Raw genomic sequence first — 18382 nt, 5'->3', positions numbered from 1 at the left:
TTTTTTTTTTTTTTAACTTTACATCCACCTGCTGTTGGCACCCAGTAATCAGTTTGAAAAAACATAGAATGCGAGGGTCATACCAAATAATCAACCTGTTAATTTTCATTGTCGATGTGATTTATTTAATATTATTCAAATATATACTTTGTTTACATCTCTACAAATTCCACGTCCAAACTGATGTGTGTTTCCATCAATTTCTGATGTTTAAAGATGCTATACTGGTAGTACTTCATTCTGGATGATGGCAATATGCCTCTGCATGACAATTTGAGAACTAGCCGTTCAGGCTTCATGGTCTGGGTCTGCTTTTTTGCCTCTTGGCCTGGGTAGATTGCCATCATAGAATCAACCGTGGCACATTGCAACAAGACAATGACACAAAACACTCCTGTAAATCCTGAAAAGAAGAACTGGTGGGCTGTGGAACTGTCAGATCAGAGCTTAAATTTCAGCTGAATTGAGTGCTTGAGGGACGATTGACGTGGACAGGACATGCAAGAAAGTCCTTGAATATCACACAGTTGAAGGAGCTCTTTAAAGAGGGGTGGGCAAAAATGTCTCTAAGTTAATGCATGAGACTGATGGACAATTACAAGAAACACATTCAACAGGTTATTTCTGCTGAAGAAGGCAACACCAGATTTTGATGCCAGGGTTGTACATATAATGTATTTTGTCCACAGCAAAGAGTTACAATTCTGATATTTTTTGTGTGTAAGTAAACATTTTCACTGTTATTTTTTAGTTTGACTGCCTTAATTGAGTCAAGTTAACTTTATTTATAAAGCACCTATATAAAAACACCAACGTGCTGTACAGTAAATAATAATAGAAAGACAATAAATGACATAACATAGTATAACAGAAAAACATTCCGTAATTGCAGTCAACGTGTATAATGTGGCTATCCAATATATAAAATACAAACCAACAACCCTTTTTAATTTGGATTAAAACTCAGGGAAAAAGTATATGTTTTCAATCTGGATTTAAAAATGCTCAATTTTGGAGTAGATCTAATCTGCATTGTTAGGTTGTTTCAGAGCCGTGGAGCAGCCACTGCAAACTCACAATCGCCCCTGTGCTACAACCAGTCAGACAATCTTAATAATAATAATAATAATTCTTTGCATTTATATAGTGCTTTTCTCACTACTCAAAGCGCTCAGCAATTGCAGGTTAAGGGCCTTGCTTAAGGGCCCAACAGAGCAGAGTCCCTATTGGCATTTATGAGATTCGAACTGGCAAGCTTCCGATTGCCAGTGCAGATCCCTAGCCTCAGAGCCACCACTCCGCCTAAAGACCGAGACAGGGCATATGGTTAAGAAGATTGGTGAGGTATACCAGTGCTATACCATTTTCAAATTCATAAACAAGCAATAAATGCTTAAAGTTCTAAAACTAACAGGTAGCCAATGAAGAGAGGCCAATATCAGGGTAATGTGTACTCACGTCTGAGTTCTAGTTAATAGCCTAGCAGCTGCATTTTGAATGAGCTGTAGGCGATACAGAAGGGACCGCCTAACCCCTGTGTACAGAGAATTAAAGTAATCCAGGCAGGGTGAAATAAAAGCATGTGTGACCTTCTTAAAGTACAACGAAAAGGTTTTACCTTTGCCAACAGTCTCAACTGGAAAAAACAGTAATTGAAGAACATTTTTTAAAAATTAAGTATATTAGGAAAAGGATGCTAAGGATAGAACTGCCAGGGAAGAGGAATAGAGGAAGGCCTAAGTGAAGGTTTATGGATGTGGTGAGAGAGGACATGGAGGTGATGGGTGTAACAGAACAAGATGCAGAGGATTGAAAGATATGGAAGAAGATGATCACCTGTGGCAACCCCTAATGGGAGCAGCTGAAAGAAGAAGAAAATCAAATATCCATACATACAAAACACATACCTTTTTATGGGGTGCACTTATTTTTTCACAGCTCTGTCCAGCATAATCTAATATTTTGAAAGTTGTTTAGTTAGGACAGCAGGGGTCCAGACCCCCCACAGGAACTAACCATGGAAGAAGTGTGTTTCCTTTAAAGAGTCTATTCTCTCTCTCTGTCACACACACTCTTAACATGTTGTAAAATTAGAATGCACATATTTGTGATGTGGAAGGAATGTTAGAGTATCTGGAGAAAACCCACAGGCCACAGGTTGACAATGTTTTGGAGAGAAAAAGTTCAACCTGCCATCTTCTTTACAATGTAAAAACATTTTCAACAGAGAGCAATAAGAGACGATCAAAATGGATGTTAACAGTTAGAGTAGCACAGGTAGAAATATGAAGCCTCTGCGACCCTGGACAAGCTTACAGTATGATTTTAAGAATATGATTAGGATATGGGTATTGGTAACCTAAATATGCATTAGTTTAACATAACCTTGGAAAATTAAAGAAAAGTTTCTGATTTACTTCTTCAATAAGAAGGTTTAGGAGAGTGTGATCCATTTGAAAAATATATTCTTTTAGTTATGACCCCTTCTTACAGCTTGCATGTCTTGCTTTTGTTATAAAACAAAGATTGAACCCCCATTCCTTTAGCTCAGTGTCTTCATAATTTTAGGTGTCAGTCATATATGGCATGAAATTTTCATGCATTTCTCACTTGAGTGCTAAATGCATGCTGGATTTGTGTTTTCTGTTTCCTTGGAATAATTAAAAAAATCCTTAAAGTTATTTGTGGCTCCCTGCTTATTTATGAAAGTTATATTTTCTTAATATACCATATTTTTGTTTCTTTTAAACAGGGTTATAGTTAATGTTTTCCGGAGTGCTGGAGGGATCCGCACCAAGACCATTCGCTTTTTGCATGTTGCCTTCAGTACGACTGGAGACGCATTCTTAGCAGGGGACCATCATGGAAATATCTACATGTTTGACATTAGCAGAAACAAGTAAGGGTGTTAAATGTAAAATGATGCCACTTTGTATTGTATTGTATTGTAGAAGTAAATCATTCTTTACTATGTCATTGCATTTTCTAGGTTTACCCTTGTTCAAAAGACTGGTCAGGCTTGTACTGCTCTGGCCTTCTGTCTCCGAAGGGGTACGGAATACTTGGTGGCTCTGGCTGACTACTCCATTAAATGTTATGATACAGGTACTTACAACTGTATAAACACAAGTGTACTGAAACTTTTATTTAAAATAATATTATGAAAAGAAAAAATAAGGACAATCCACGATTCTTTTATATAGGGTTGTGCTGGGATGTCTTTTTTTTTTTTTTTAATTTTAAAGACTTTGACTACAAACATCTATAATAGTTTTTAAACAGCAGAAGAACTGATTCACTTATCCATATTGTACCAATTCTACTTTTCTGTTAAAGTCTGTTATGCTGCACTCACAATTATTTCTGATCTGACCATTTGCAAGTTTGATTTTAAGAGAGACTGCCATCTATTTATCAATTTTCTGAACAAGCTAAAAGGATCTTATGTAACCCAAAGCAGGATTCAGCCTTGGATGGAATGGCTTGACACACTTTTAAACCTAACCATACTCATTAATATTGAGGCAAAGTGGAATCTCCAGTGTAGCTGACTACTTTGTGACTGTTGCACCTCAGAAAGTTACAATTTGGTCACTGCTTATGTTTATGCAATGTGATGGACGGGTATTCACTCCAGGGGTTTTTCAGCTTTGCACACAGTGCTGCTCAGGTTTGTATAGCTTCCCCACTACCCCGAAATCAGAAAAATCAGGTAATATAAATAAATAAAACTGAACTGTTTAATGACATTTAACTTACCTAATTGCCATAAATACATCACCTTTATGGGTATATTTTGTGGACGTTTTCAGGTAAAACTTAATATAAGGAAAATAGCACACTGCAAAACGTTTAGCACAAACACGTATGCACTAAATCAGTGCACAAGATACTAATGTCAAAATGTCATTGAAATGAATCTCACGTCAGGTCAAGTACTGTCATTAAATTTGGTAGTCCCAGTCTTTGATGGACCTAAGCAGTTTACCAGTTGGAAGGAGAGTAAATTAAGGCAGTATGGGATGCAATGGATCAGGAATGATTCTTAAGACATTTACATGAGTCTAGTTGCAGACGTAATATCTTGTGATTTTTTTTGAAGCAATGTACATGACCTGTTGCATGTTGGTCAGACATGCTGGTAAGAATTTCATGGTACTCTATACATATGGCAATATTACTAATACCATTGCCACTGCAACACTTTGCAGCCATTTCTTGTCCTTGTAGAGATCTTGTCACATCACATAATGACGGAGCAGGTAAAAAAGTGCTTTAAATAACATAAATGGTTCACTGCTTCCTATAACATATTTACAGTAACTTCTCAGAAAGAGCAGGTCTGGTAAGCTCTCTTTACTCGAAGGGATTTTTTTTGTATCATGTTTAAAGTATTGGATATGAGCGTGCCACCACCACCTTCACATCCTCGCCATTGACATGTAAATGTCAGAGTAGTCTTTTGCATTGCTTAACATCCACCACTAGTGTATTCTCAGTGTTTGGCTCTGTATGATTTAGGATACACCATTTGACCAGTTAGTTTACCTATCCTCAATGAACGCATAATCTGAGACCTACAACAGTGATATATCATCTCGGAACATGACCATTCCTGAAGAGCCTTCTTATGAAATGCAGTTGGTAGTTTATAAAAAGAAATTATACCAAATAAATGTTAAGTTAAAGACATCCATCCATCCATCCATTTTCCAACCCGCTGAATCCAAACACAGGGTCACGGGGGTCTGCTGGAGCCAATCCCAGCCAACACAGGGCACAAGGCAGGAACCAACCCACTGCAGTAAGTTAAAGACAGATTTGGAAAAACTGTCTTATTTACTTTTTTCTCCTTTGAATCTTTTATACAGCTACTAAGGAGCTTGTAAGCTGGATGAGAGGACATGAATCATCCGTGTCATCAATCTCAGTTCATGGATCTGGTAGATTTGCCATCACCACTTCATCAGATACAGCTCAGCTCTGGGATCTAGACACCTTTCAGAGGAAAAGGAAACTCAATGTTCGTCAGACTGTAGGCATACAAAAGGTCAGTACAAGTATGACTTTTTAGCGAAAAACCACAAGGATGATGGAAACAAGAATTCTTAATTTCAGAGAGCACCTGCAGTCTTCACTGCTGAAATGATATTGAGTAATGATATTTTATTTAGTTGGCAGCACTTTGCAATGGAGCTGGACTGTGTAAATAATTTATTCATTCAAAACATTAGTTTTGGAATATTATAGTAATGGGGATATTTTGAACATTTTGGATCTTAATGGGTTGCACATTGTTTACTGCTGCTGTCTCATTGATCCAGTGTGGTGGATTCAAATCGCACACACAGTCATTGAGTGAATTTTGCATATTGTCCTAGCTTTTTTTCAGGTATTCTGGTCACCCTCAAACATCCTCAAAAACACACGTAATGTTAATTAGTAAGCTTACATTTGCCTTGTGTGAGTCTGGGTTTGTGGATCCTTTGATGGACCGGTGCTCCAGTCAGGGCTGGTTTCATCCATGCTGTTGCATTGAGGTGAAGCTTTTACCAACTTGGGATCAAAACAGTTTGAGAATGTACTGTTCTGTTAAGCAGTTAAAGGAATACTCCAGGCAAAAAATATTTTTTAATATGTTACTTACCAGTTGTAGTTTTGTATTGATTGCCAAGAAAAGTTTTAATCTCATATTTTCATGGAGAACGGAGATAACAAACTCTGATAGAATGGGAGTGTATGAAGACAAAAGGTAGATTACGACAAACAATATAAAACATCCAAGAAAAAAATCTGACATTACTCGTGTTGCATAATCCACACAACAAATAACCCCATTATAAACTCACAATGGGAAAAATGCATGTTCTGTCTGCTAAAAGATTTTTAAATAAATACTCCCAGAAAATCTGAGCATTTTATGCCTTCAAAATTACTAGTCTGAGCTGTTGACTTAAAGACAGGATTCCCGACCAATGTTTTCGCAAAAAAATGCTTGACTTTTGCCCATTGTGAGCATACAACTGGATGACTTGACATTTGGATTATATGACACGAGTGACATGAAGTGTATTTTCATTCATATTTTTTATTTTGTTAGCTGTTGTCCAATATTGGTCTAGATGCCCATACTACATAGAAATTTTATCTTCATTCTCCATGTAAACATTAGACTATTTTTTTTTCTTAGCCATAATTACAAATTACATGAGGTAAGTAATATATAAAATATAACATTTTGGATGTAGTATTCTTTTAGTATAGATTGCTTTAAACTTAGATCCAGCATCATGGAAATGCAGTATTAAAACTTTAACTTACTGTATTCTGCTTTGAGAAGCCAGGTTTTTATGCAGATTGGTGCAAATTTATAGAATATTCAAGCAAGTGTTTCAAAAATTAAAATGTAATCTGTAAAGATAGTTGTGCATGAGAATAGTACTTAGGTAGATAAAGAATAGTATAGATTAATTAATTGTGAATTTCCAGAGTTTGGAAAATGGTTAACGTGCTGAAATGTATGGTAACCCTAATATTGATGGTGTTATAATAAAAGTAGGAAAACACGTGTAACAATGTATGTCCAATTAAAGTCTATTAGAAATTCACTGATACAGTCGCCTGTGCTTGTTCATTGCAAATGACGTTTGTGTGGTCATCTGACTAAGTAGCTAGGTTAGTGCTGGGCAGTATGACCAAAATTCTATATCACGGTATTTTTCAAAATTATACCGGTTTCACGTTTTTTTTTCCCCATGAACGAGTGGGATGTTAACCACATTTTCCACTGCAATTACTGCAGTAGACTGGCTAAGAATAACCTATTCCACTGTCATGAGAATTGTACATTGTACAACAAAACATTTTAATGTGCACACACGTATTAATACAGGTTTGCATGATCCCATAAAGTAATAGTTTTCAAGTGGGTGGCACTAATGAAGAGAAGAAATCACATTGCATGACGGTTGCAGTCAAAATATAGAACCTTTTTATTGAACAAATGTTGCAAACAACTTAAACTATAATTTTGACAACATATTTTCAACCATCTAATGAGGCATTTAGACTTAGTAAAATATTCAGAGGTGCTTGTCAAAAGTTGTATTGCACTGAACATGTCTTAGAAAAGGAATAAACAGCAATAATTTTTTGTAAACCAACTACACTTTCTGTTAATGTTAACAATCTCTGTCCACTGACTCGTTAGCTATATGGATTGTAATGGCGTTGGCTATCTCGATCCACCGCTTGCTTTTTTTGTCATAGGCAGTACCTCCAGCGAACGTGTCTACAAGTGACATCGGACTCGAGTGTCCTCTAGCTTTTTCAGTTTTATCTGAGGACGTGGAGGGTGCCAATCTTAGTTCCATACATTCATGGTACTCCAAAGCATGTTTGCGGCTAAGGTGGTGCAGCAAATTGCTCGTGTTGCCGCCTCCGGCGACAACTTTAGCTTCACGGCATTTGCAGTAAATAGTTGTTTGGTCCACATCCGACCTTTTAAAAACAAAGTATCTCCAGACAACAGACGTGGTTCCTTTTTTCAGCAAAAGTTCTTCTGTGTCATCCTGTTCAACTTTATCGTCTGCTACAGCTTCAGTTTCAGAATGTTCTGTCCATTTTCACCGATCAATACCTCCACTAACGCATGTACTCCGTTGCATGCGTGTTTAGCGGTGTAGCAGTGAAAAAGGTCCCCCCTTAAACACTTTCCCACTGTGCCACGTTCCAAACGTTGTTTAGGTTATTTAAACCAGTTTTGCGGTATAAGAAAAATCCATATCATAATAAAAATAAAAAAGTTTTCGGTATGAACCGGTATACCTCCCAGCACTAAGCTAGTTGTATACCAGAATAATCATTAAGCAGTGTAACAAACAAATATGAATTCCTCCTCGCGTATTTGAGGGTTTGCACAAGCACAGTCTTGGTCCTGTGTGTAATTCAAAATAATAAAACATGCCAGTAGTGATGTGAAATTTTTTGGTTTGTGGTTTAAAATACAAGAAAAAGAAAGTCTTCAGTAATGTTGCTTGGCTGCTGGGTATGTGTCAAGGCAAGGGAGTTCTTAGCAATTATACAACTCAGAGTAGAATTTCTTTTGTATTCATGCCATTTCATTATGTTTGGACTGTAGGAAAATGCATCTCCCGAACATCTGCATAATGTTTATGTGAAAAGGAGTAATCACTTTGTACATGCAAAAACATTAATGTTATCACAATCCTATTTTGTAATAATAACAAATGTTATTATTGCAATTGCTTAATTGATTTTATTAGGAGTTGTGGAGTATTTTTTTTTCTTGTTCTGATTTCTGTGGCTCATGTTTGAACTTGTTGCTTGATATACAGTGGGTGGGACAGCTCATACCTGGCATGTCTACTTTTCAATGAAATACTTGCTTTATATTATAGATAAGCCCCTTTTTCCAATTATATTTTAACATCTACTATATAAACTTGAACTTTTATTGCCAGCCAACTTAGTTGCTAGAAATTTCTCTTGATGTTACATCCATACTCCTAACATGATATATATTGTGTTTTTTAAATTGTATTTATTATACATGACACTATCACAACATTATATACTGGTAATGAAAAATAGGTTGCGCAAAACACAAATATATGAAACAGTATAGTAAAGTAGAATCACACTCCCGCTCAGTAATATTTCAAGTAAGTGATTTTAAAATACACACAATTTAGATTGGATGGAGAAGTTTTAAATAAGGAAAGGAGCCAGACCTGAATTGGAGACTATTTTTAACCACAGAGACTGTTTGCGCTAATGTGACCAGTAATATTTCCGTAGTGGTAAAATCTGAAAGAGATGGTTGTCTAGGTGAGTGTAGGCCTACCATCTTTTCATTTTCTGCAATTTTCAGTTAGCAGTCTTATGTTTTTGACCTTTTTTAACAATGAATAGATGAATTATGAAATGTGTTATAATACCAACACAGTCCCAAAGTAAGGTTTGTACAGTATGGAAAATGCTAATGAAAACCTAAAGAAGTGATTTGTAAATTCTAATCACTCTGTATTATATTGAAAACAGTACAACACCACATTTTTTGATGTTTTACCTTGTGAATTGTTCTCTTGAAAATAAGCACTCATGTCAAATTTGATGACTGCAACATGTTCTAAAAAAGTTGGCGCAGTCGAGTGTTTACCTGTGTGTCACATTGCCATTTCTTTTTATATCTCTTATTTGGCGTTTGGGCACTAAAGGCATACATTGGTTAAGTTTAGCCATTAGATATTTCCTCATTCATCCGTTATGTAAGTCTTCAGCCTCTCAATAGTATGGGGCTTTTGTTGCCGTATTTTGCACTTTATAATGCGCCATGTGTATTTCAGTTGCTGACAGATCAGGACTTTAGGTAGGCCAATCGAGTACCCTCACTCTCTGCTTATGCAGCCAGGCACTTGTAAGCTTGCAAGAATGGGGTTCGGAGTTGTCTTACAGGAAAGTGCAGAGACATGGCTGGAAAAGCCACATCAGAATGGCAGCATATGTAACTCCAAAATTTGTAAATATCTTTCTGCCTTAATGGTGCCCCCTCCAAGTTACACATGCTATGGACACTGACATACCATCCATCCATTCATCCATTTTCCAACCCGCTGAATCCGAACACAGGGTCACGGGGGGTCTGCTGGAGCCAGTCCCAGCTAACACAGGGCACAAGGCAGGAGCCAACCCACCGCAGCACTGACATACCACCATACCATAACAAATGCTGGCTTTTGCACCTGATGTTGATAACAGTTTGGATGGTCCTTTTTCTCTTTGCTCTGGAGAACACAGTGGCTGTTTATTCCAAACACTATTTGAAGTGTTGGCTTTGTGGACCACAGAACTTGATCCACTGTGTTCCTTTCCATCTCAGTTGAGACCAAGCCCAGAGACGTTAGTGGCGCTTTTGGACAGTGGCTTCTGCTTTGCATGGTAAAGTCTGAACTTGCATTTCTGGATGCAGTGTCGAATGCCAAAGGTTTACCAAAGTCATGGTATGTCATGGTATCTGTTGCAGACAAAATGGTGGTTTTTAAGATGGTCATGTCCGAGCGATCAGAGATCATGCCGTTCCAAAAGTGGTTTTCGGTTGTGCCCTTTATGCACAGAGATTTAATTAAATTCCTTAAATCTTTTAGCTATATTGTACACTGTAGAGGGTAAAATATTACAAAATCTAACCTATTTCTCTTTGGGGAACATTCGCTGAAACATCTGTTGGAAAATTGGCAAGCCGGCCCTCAACCCACCCTTGCTCTTTAAGGACTAGGCATTTTTTGGAAGTTGCTTATATACTACTAATTGTGTAAGCCCGTGCTGTAAAAAGCCCAGGCTCATAGAAACCATGGATTCTGGTACTTCAATCAATTAATCACATCGGTTGTGTATTAGTGGCTAAGCGAGGTTCTTTTTCCTTTGCGGTTTCATTTTGCTGACATGCTCGCCTCTGTTGTCTATCAGTAGCTAAGTGAGTTTCTCTTTTTTCGGCGGTTTCACTTTGGCAACAGAGACGATTTCTTTGAGCTTCATGCTGTAGCCTCGCACTTCCGTGCCGGATAGACAGACGTACACACTTCCACCAATTTCACTTCATCTTGTTATTTCAACACATTGCTGTTAACCCTACACTACACCTACCACAACCTTTTTGGAATGTGTTGCAGGCTTTAATTTCAGAATAAAGTTATCTTCAAAAAACAATGAAGTCGATTAGTTTAAACATAAAAAGCTGCTTTTGTTTGAATTCAAATTAAAGTAAATAAACAAATCACTTTTTTTTTTTTTTTTGCATTTTCGATATTGTACTATAAAAAGCTGTTTTGACTGTAACATAGTTAATTATAAAATGCATAAATGTAAACATGGAATTATTTTTAGTATTTGTTTTTTACATAAATGAGAGACCATTCAGTCCATCAAGCTTTTCTAAAATTTATCAGGGTTTTTGCTTCAGTGATGCGACTCCAGATGTGGTTCTAAATTCACACAATCCTTTCTTTCTGTGATGAAGCTCGCAATGACTCTGTTTCACTATTAAAAGCACTTCCTCTTAAGTTCTGCAGGTGTCCTAGAGCATGTTTAACTGTTACCGTTTAGATGAAATCCTTCTAATGGATGAGTTGTATTGATGGCTTTTGAAAATCTGAAATGAGTTCCTGTTCAGTTATCTCTGCTCCACACTAAAGAAGTTTAATTCCCTTAGCCTGTCACAGTAGGGACATGCATTGTATTGCAATTCTCTGCACAGACCTAATGATTCAAGTCTAAGCTTAATGTCCCTCAACTTCTATTCTGTACCTTGCTTAGATGATTAAAATTCAATGTCAATATTAACCCCTTTATTCCTTTTCATAGGTTGTCCCCTGTCGGTCAGTGTGATACACATCTTGTTTTTATAATTAATGTTCTGTTTGCTCATCTGTTATGCTTTGCACCTATCGTCTTTTTTTTACGCTGAGCAATTCTCTAAATTTTAAATTTTGCATGTACTTTCTATCTTGCTCTGTATAGCTTGAGATAAGAAAATACATGAGAAATAAAAATGTAGTTTTTGTTTCCTACTGTTATGATAATCTTATCATTTTGAAACCTATTTCTTTTTTTTAATCGAGGAAAATGTCATTCTATAGTTAAAGTGAGGGTAATGGCACTCTAATTCCTAGGTACTGGATTGTATTTTATGATGGACACTGTGTATGTATAAAGATAAAAGCAATTAGTAAAGTATTAGTTCTGTACCTAATGGCATTTTATTTTTTTTCTTGTAAAAAATTATATATTTTTTCATCTTCCAGGTTTTCTTTTTACCTCTAAGCAATATCATTTTGAGCTGTTTTAAAGATGGTTCCATCTTTGCTTGGGAGAGTGATACATTGCATTGTAAATACCAGATGCCTGAGCCTGATGAAGGACAAAAACTACATTATAAATCTTTTGCAGTTACCAGGTAAGGCAGCATCTAATAACTGGTGTTATGTGACATATTAAAAAAGTAAACCTTTATTATCACTTTATTATTTTTTAGATCAGTCTATACTGTCTGAAGGACAGAAATTATGAATAATGAGAAAGAAAATGATATTGAGTATTGTGGTGGTAGGATTTTAGTGTTTACTAATGAAACACATGGACCTATGTTCCAAGAATGAAATGCTTCAAAAAGCTAGTTATAAATGTATAAACTCTCTGCCCATTGTTTACAAATATATATGAACTTACACTTGATTCTGAATTCTGAACATGTATGTACCATGTCCTGGTGGATCATCAGTAGATGGGCTCTTTCAGAATTTCCACAACATATTGGGTATGAACCTTTGATTAACACTAAAATCAAAGTTCTTACCCCATTAGTTCTCTAGTGAATGTGTGACAGACTGACTTTTATTTTATTTATATATATATATATATATATATATATATGGCTTCGCCTCTAGCGCTGATGTCCGAGGTTTGATTCCCGAGAGGGAGTGCAGTAGAGTGTGTACGCCTGATGAGCCCAGAATTAGGGCGAAACACGTGTCGCGTACTCTTTGCATTATTTGACATTAAACTATTTCAACCATATATATATATATATATATATATATATATATAATATATATATATATATAAATATATACTGGTTTGGTGATGAACAGGTTGACAGACGAGATCAGACAGTAGTCCACGTGGACTGTGATGACATTGTGATCTGTAGCAAGAGTAGGGATTAGGTTGAGGAGGCCGAGGAGAGGAGTGAAGGTCAGTAGGACCACCAAGACGGAATACAAGTGTGTGAATGACAGGGAGGTCAGTGGAATGGTGAGGATGCAGGGAGTAGAGTTAGTAACGGTGGATGAGTTTAAATACTTGGGATCAACCGTACAGAGTAACGTGGAGTGTGGAAGAGAGGTGAAGAAGAGAGTGCAGGCAGGGTGGAATGGGTGGAGAAGAGTGTCAGGAGTGATTCGTGACAGACGGGTAACAGCAAGAGTGAAAGGGAAGGTCTACAGGACAGTAGTGAGACCAGCTATGTTATATGAACTGGAGACGGTGGCACTGAACAGAAAGCAGGAGACAGAGTTGGAGGTGGCAGAGTTAAAGATGCTAAGATTTGCACTGGGTGTGACAAGGATTGACAGGATTAGAAATGAGTGCATTAGAGGGTCAGCTCAAGTTGGACGGTTGGGAGACAAAGTCAGAGAGGTGAGATTGCATTGGTTTGGACATGTGCAGAGGAGAGATGCTGGGTATATTGGGAGAAGGATGCTAAGGATAGAGCTGCCAGGCAAGAGGAAGGCCTAAGAGAAGATTGGATGTGGTGAGAGAGGACATGCAAGTGATGGGTGTGCCAGAGCACGATGACGAAGACAGGAAGATATGGAAAAAGAAGATCCGTTGTGGCATCCCCTAATGGGAGTAGCCGAAAGAAGAAGAAGAAAAAGATATACTGGTTTTATATATAATTTAAAGTGTAGACTTTGTTTATATAGGTTTTGAAGCTGCCCTTTCATTAAGATGTATAAAAGTATCTATATGTTTACACATTGTTTTTTAGTTCTTTCTTAGCAAAGCAGTTATGGGGAGAATTGGAAATTGAAAACATTTTTTATTTGTACAATAAGATATTAACCATATCTTCGAGGTGTAACTACCTTACTAAAAACATTTGCCCTCTAAAATTATTATCCTTTGCTGCTAGAAAGTAGTGAAGTTATATCTGCTACCAGGACTTTAAATTGCAGTTTTCAAAATGATTGAACTGACTATGAAAATATTTGTGTGTGTCTGACCAGAAGAAACTGAAAAGACCGGACACATAAATGAAAATGTTAAAATATTTTGAATAGTCTTTCATTAAAAAAAGTCAGCTTATCTATTTAGGAAAAAACAATTAAAATAAACAAAATTATATCCTGTTATTCCAAGAGCTATCCCCAATGGCCTAGCTGATGAAAGATGAGAGACGTGAAACAAGCAATTAATCGTAGTAACTGACTGGCAGTGATCAAAGGAAGTCACTCTAATTGGTGCCACAGGGAAACGTCATTGTTGTTCATTCCTTTGTTTCCACTTATTTGATAAAAGTTATTTGTGATTGTGGTGCTGACTGTGTAAAATGAAGATTGAGTCATTTGAGAAACATTGCATAATGAAAAACATATACAGGATTACAGTTGTACTATGATATTCAACATTCCTGCTGGAAAAACATGCAGATCTTTTTTATCTGCAGATTTTTCTAAACACTATTTTAAATACATGTGGTTTATAAAAGCCTGACCCTGAATCTTTTGTTCCAAATCCATCTATATTTTAAAATTGAAATGTGTCTGTCTACCATGTAATTACTTGCAAACCACTGGGGTTAGAACCTTTATATTGGTTTTAATTGAAAGCTTAAGATGTAATGCACACTGGTCAAACAAAACATGTTGCTGGCAGCCACCTCTGTGGAGTTATTGGGGTTTGCGTATTTTCGATGGTGAACTACATTAGAAACTGATCAAGAAGGTGTTAGAAAGATAGGATGAGCAGCAACAAATGCTGAGCGTGATACAAATTGCAGAAGCCAATAACATGACAGCAAGGAGAAGAGTGGCACCTCCAGCATCCACTAAGTATCAAGCACATATTGTGGGGCAAGCTGCTGGTTCTTAGACTATACTGGTGCTGGAACCTTGATCGTGTGAGGACTGGAGATCCTGCGTGTTTCTAGTTTTGGAAATACAGTTAGGTCCATAAATATTTGGACAGACAACTTTTTTCTCATTTTGGTTCTGTACATTACCACAATGAATTTTAAATGAAGCAACTCAGATGCAGTTGAAGTGCAGACTTTCAGCTTAAATTCAGTGGGGTGAACAAAACGATTGCATAAAAATGTGAGGTAACTAAAGCATTTTTTTAACACAATCCCTTCATTTCAGGGGGTCAAAAATAATTGGTCAGTTGACTCAAAGGCTATTTCATTGAATTATTAGTTCTGCTATTGTTTTTTTTTTTTTTTTTTTTTTTTTTTTGAGGCAACGTTCTGACTTGACTCCAAAGTGGAAACAGAAAAATGTCAACAGCCTGTGATGCTATAAACCTTTCACAATTATTTTTCGTTTTTAATGTTTCATTGCAATGTTATTACAGAGATGGGCGAATGCTGGTTGCTGGCGGAAAATCTAATTTTCTTCACCTGTGGTGTTTGGATAACAAGCAGCTTTTAAGAATAATTCAAATGCCACCAAAAGTCCGTACTGTTCGTCACGTGGAATTTCTCCCTGATCCTTTTGATGGTGGATCTAGCCAGGTTTGTGTCGTCTACTTTAGCATTTCATGAATTATTAATTTAATATTAGATTACATATATTATCACTGAAGATGAGCAGTGCTTTTGTATTTAACCCACTTCCAAATAAAATGATTATTTTATCAGGATTGAGTTAATAAAAATGGATAATTCTGCTATACTGAAATAAAATACTCTGTTGTCTTATTATTCAACCATAAACTCCTATTATTCCACAATATAAAAAGTTACATATTTACTATTCTGTTTTTTTTATTTTAATGGGAATATTTTCCACCAGGAAAACAAATAAATACTTGCTAATATACGAAGAATGATGAATGTTGATTTTATAGTAAACAAGTTGTGTTTTGTCTTCAAAATTGAGGGCATAGCTTTTTTTCACCTCTTCATCAGATATACTGTAAGCGTCCTTCCGTGACATCTTTGGTATAATTGAACCATCTGATTTCCTTTGCTCTGTTCCATACAGTTGATTCAACATCTCAAAAGTCTCTCTTAACAAGCTGTTTGAACTTTATTGAAAATTCTGTCTGTCACATGGTTGAAGAAACATCGGTGATGGCTACTGTTGCAAATAGGGGTTAGATTATTGACTTTGATGGAACAGAATTCATTTCTACCCTTTCAACTACACAGTCATCAAGCCTTAACCTTGATTCCTCTACCATTGCACAACCATAACACATGTGGTACATGAGCAGTACCATCAGTCTCAAAACTTTACAATTTTTAAATCGGCTTATGAAGTGTTTTTTTTTTTTTTAATATTCAAATGACAGTAGGAAGGCACGTAATGAAATGGTATCTGTTCTTTTTAGATCCTTGGATGTCTGAGTCAAGATGGCATAATGCGATTTATCAATATTCAGACTTGTAAACTGATATTTGACATTGGAAGTCTTGACAATGGCATCAGTTCTGCAGTTATCAGCCCAAATGGACACCACATAGTAGCTTTGATGGAAAATGGAAGTCTTAATATTTACAGTGTACAGTCGCTTACACAAGATGTTAATAAGGTAAGAATCTTAACATATTATACAGCTTTCACAACTAGTTTGTTTAGAGGAATCACATTGTACTATGCAGCACTGGCGTTCCTTCTGTTCATGTTTTCAGAATGGTTTGCACATTTATCAAAAAAACTGCAATCTCTCATGTATATAAATACTGAGACTCCAAATTGTGGTCATGTACATGCTGTTTGCTTTAATTGCCCTTGAGATGTGTCAGTAATTTGACCGTTGTCTCCCTGTGCACATTGAATTGACTGGACATTGTTTAGAAAGGCACACTTGTCCCTTTGTACATAAGGTCTCACAATTCACACTGTGTGTCACGACAAAAACCAGGCCATAAAGTCAAGAAAATCTCTGTTGACCTGTGGTGAGACATGCTGTAGATAACGGTAAGGGGATAAAACCATTTCTAAAGTATCAGTGTGACCTGAACAATTTTGGAACCACCAGGACTCTAACTAGAGTTGGCCGTCTGGACAAACAGTAAATGGGCAAGAAGGGGAGGTAAGCAAGAACCCAATGGTCACTCAAACAGAGCTTCAGTAGTCCTATGCTGAGTGACAAAAACCTATTAGAACCGTGACCATCTCAGTAGCACTCCCATCAATCAGGTGTTTATGGTAGAGTGACTAGATGGAAACCACACTTGAGTAAATGGCATATGATAGTTTAAAGGACACTGAGAGCATGAAGAAAAAGGTTCTTGGGACAGATGAGACCAAAATTGATGACACCTCAAGTTCAATGTCTGGTGAAGACCAGGCACTGCTCATCTCCTGTCAAATACCATTCCTTCGTTGTCGCATGGTGATGGCAGCATTGTGCTGTGGAGTTGCTTCTCAGTGGCAGTGGCAGGGAGGCTGGTCAAAAGTGAGGGAATGATAAATGCAGCTAAATACTGAGAGACACTATAAGATAATCTGCGCCAGAGTGCATGAGACCACAGATTGGGGTGTCATTTATTCACCTTTCAGCACAACAGTGACCCGAAGCATACAGCCAAGATAACACTGGAGTGACTTTGACACAAGTCTGTCTTTTAAGCACAGACTTAACTCCATGGGATAAACTGCCCAAATCCAGGTGTGCAAAGCTTATAGAGACTTACCCATGAAGACTAGAATTGCTGCCCTTTCTACAAAGCAGCGAATAAATGGTTTGAATACTTCTATGAATGGACAGCACGGTGGTGCAGTGGTAGCGCTGCTGCTTCACAGTAAGGAGACCTGGGTTCGCTTCCCGGTTCCTCCGAGTATGGAGTTTGCATGTTTTCTCTGTGTCAGCGTGGGTTTCCTCCCACAGTCCAAAGACATGCAGGTTAGGTGCATTGGCGATCCTAAATTGTCCCAAGTGTGTGCCCTGCGGTGGGCTGGTGCCCTGCTCGGGGTTTGTACCTGCCTTGCGCCCTGTGCTGGCTGGGATTGGCTCCAGCAGACTCCCATCACACTGTGTTAGGATATAGCGGTTTGGAAAATGACTGACTGACTTCTTTGAATGAGGTATTTGTTTTTGATTTTTAATAATTTGAAAATCTTTCTAAAAACGCGTTTTCACTTTGTCATTAGGTCATTGAGTGTAGATTGATGGGCAAAAATGGCAGGTTTATTCATTTAAAATTACATTTTCAATACATTGTGATGCTCAGAATATGGCAAGGTATGAAAACTTTCTGAATCTAATGTATATACAAAGCAAGAATACTAATTTGCTGTTACATTGCGCTTAGCTCCAGAGCCGCAGCGCTTCGGCGTCAGTGCAGTTTTAGGACATGACGCCCATACTGCAAATATATGAAACTGGAAAGAAAACGGAGAATAAGCGGAAACGTTCAAAAGGAGAAACGTGAGGGGAGTAATGAAGCTTGTAGTAAAGAATAGATAAGAAATATTTTGAGACATTGCTCAAAACAAGTAATATACATGAGAAAGTGAGAAATTTTGCGCCATCCCTAGAACGTGTGCAGGAAAGTACCAACACACTTTAAGGCATAGAAAGAAAATACATGGGATCATCCAAAAGCCCTAAAGCAAAAGCGGGTGTAAATACAAAC

General features: G+C 37.2%; 1 protein-coding gene across 1 annotated transcript in view; it reads left to right on the top strand.

The window, feature by feature from the left end:
- Nucleotides 1-18382, top strand: part of tbc1d31 (TBC1 domain family, member 31) — a 1102325-nt gene that overhangs the window by 1455 nt on the left and 1082488 nt on the right. The window contains exons 2-7 of the mRNA XM_028817629.2: nucleotides 2753-2899; nucleotides 2990-3105; nucleotides 4872-5050; nucleotides 11823-11974; nucleotides 15151-15310; nucleotides 16132-16332. Coding sequence (XP_028673462.2) covers nucleotides 2753-2899; nucleotides 2990-3105; nucleotides 4872-5050; nucleotides 11823-11974; nucleotides 15151-15310; nucleotides 16132-16332 — 955 coding nt within the window. The remainder of the gene's footprint in view (nucleotides 1-2752; nucleotides 2900-2989; nucleotides 3106-4871; nucleotides 5051-11822; nucleotides 11975-15150; nucleotides 15311-16131; nucleotides 16333-18382) is intronic.

Source organism: Erpetoichthys calabaricus, chromosome 13, assembly GCF_900747795.2.
Source record: "Erpetoichthys calabaricus chromosome 13, fErpCal1.3, whole genome shotgun sequence".
Lineage (NCBI taxonomy): Eukaryota > Metazoa > Chordata > Cladistia > Polypteriformes > Polypteridae > Erpetoichthys > Erpetoichthys calabaricus.
This window is presented reverse-complemented; position numbering and strand designations above follow the sequence as displayed.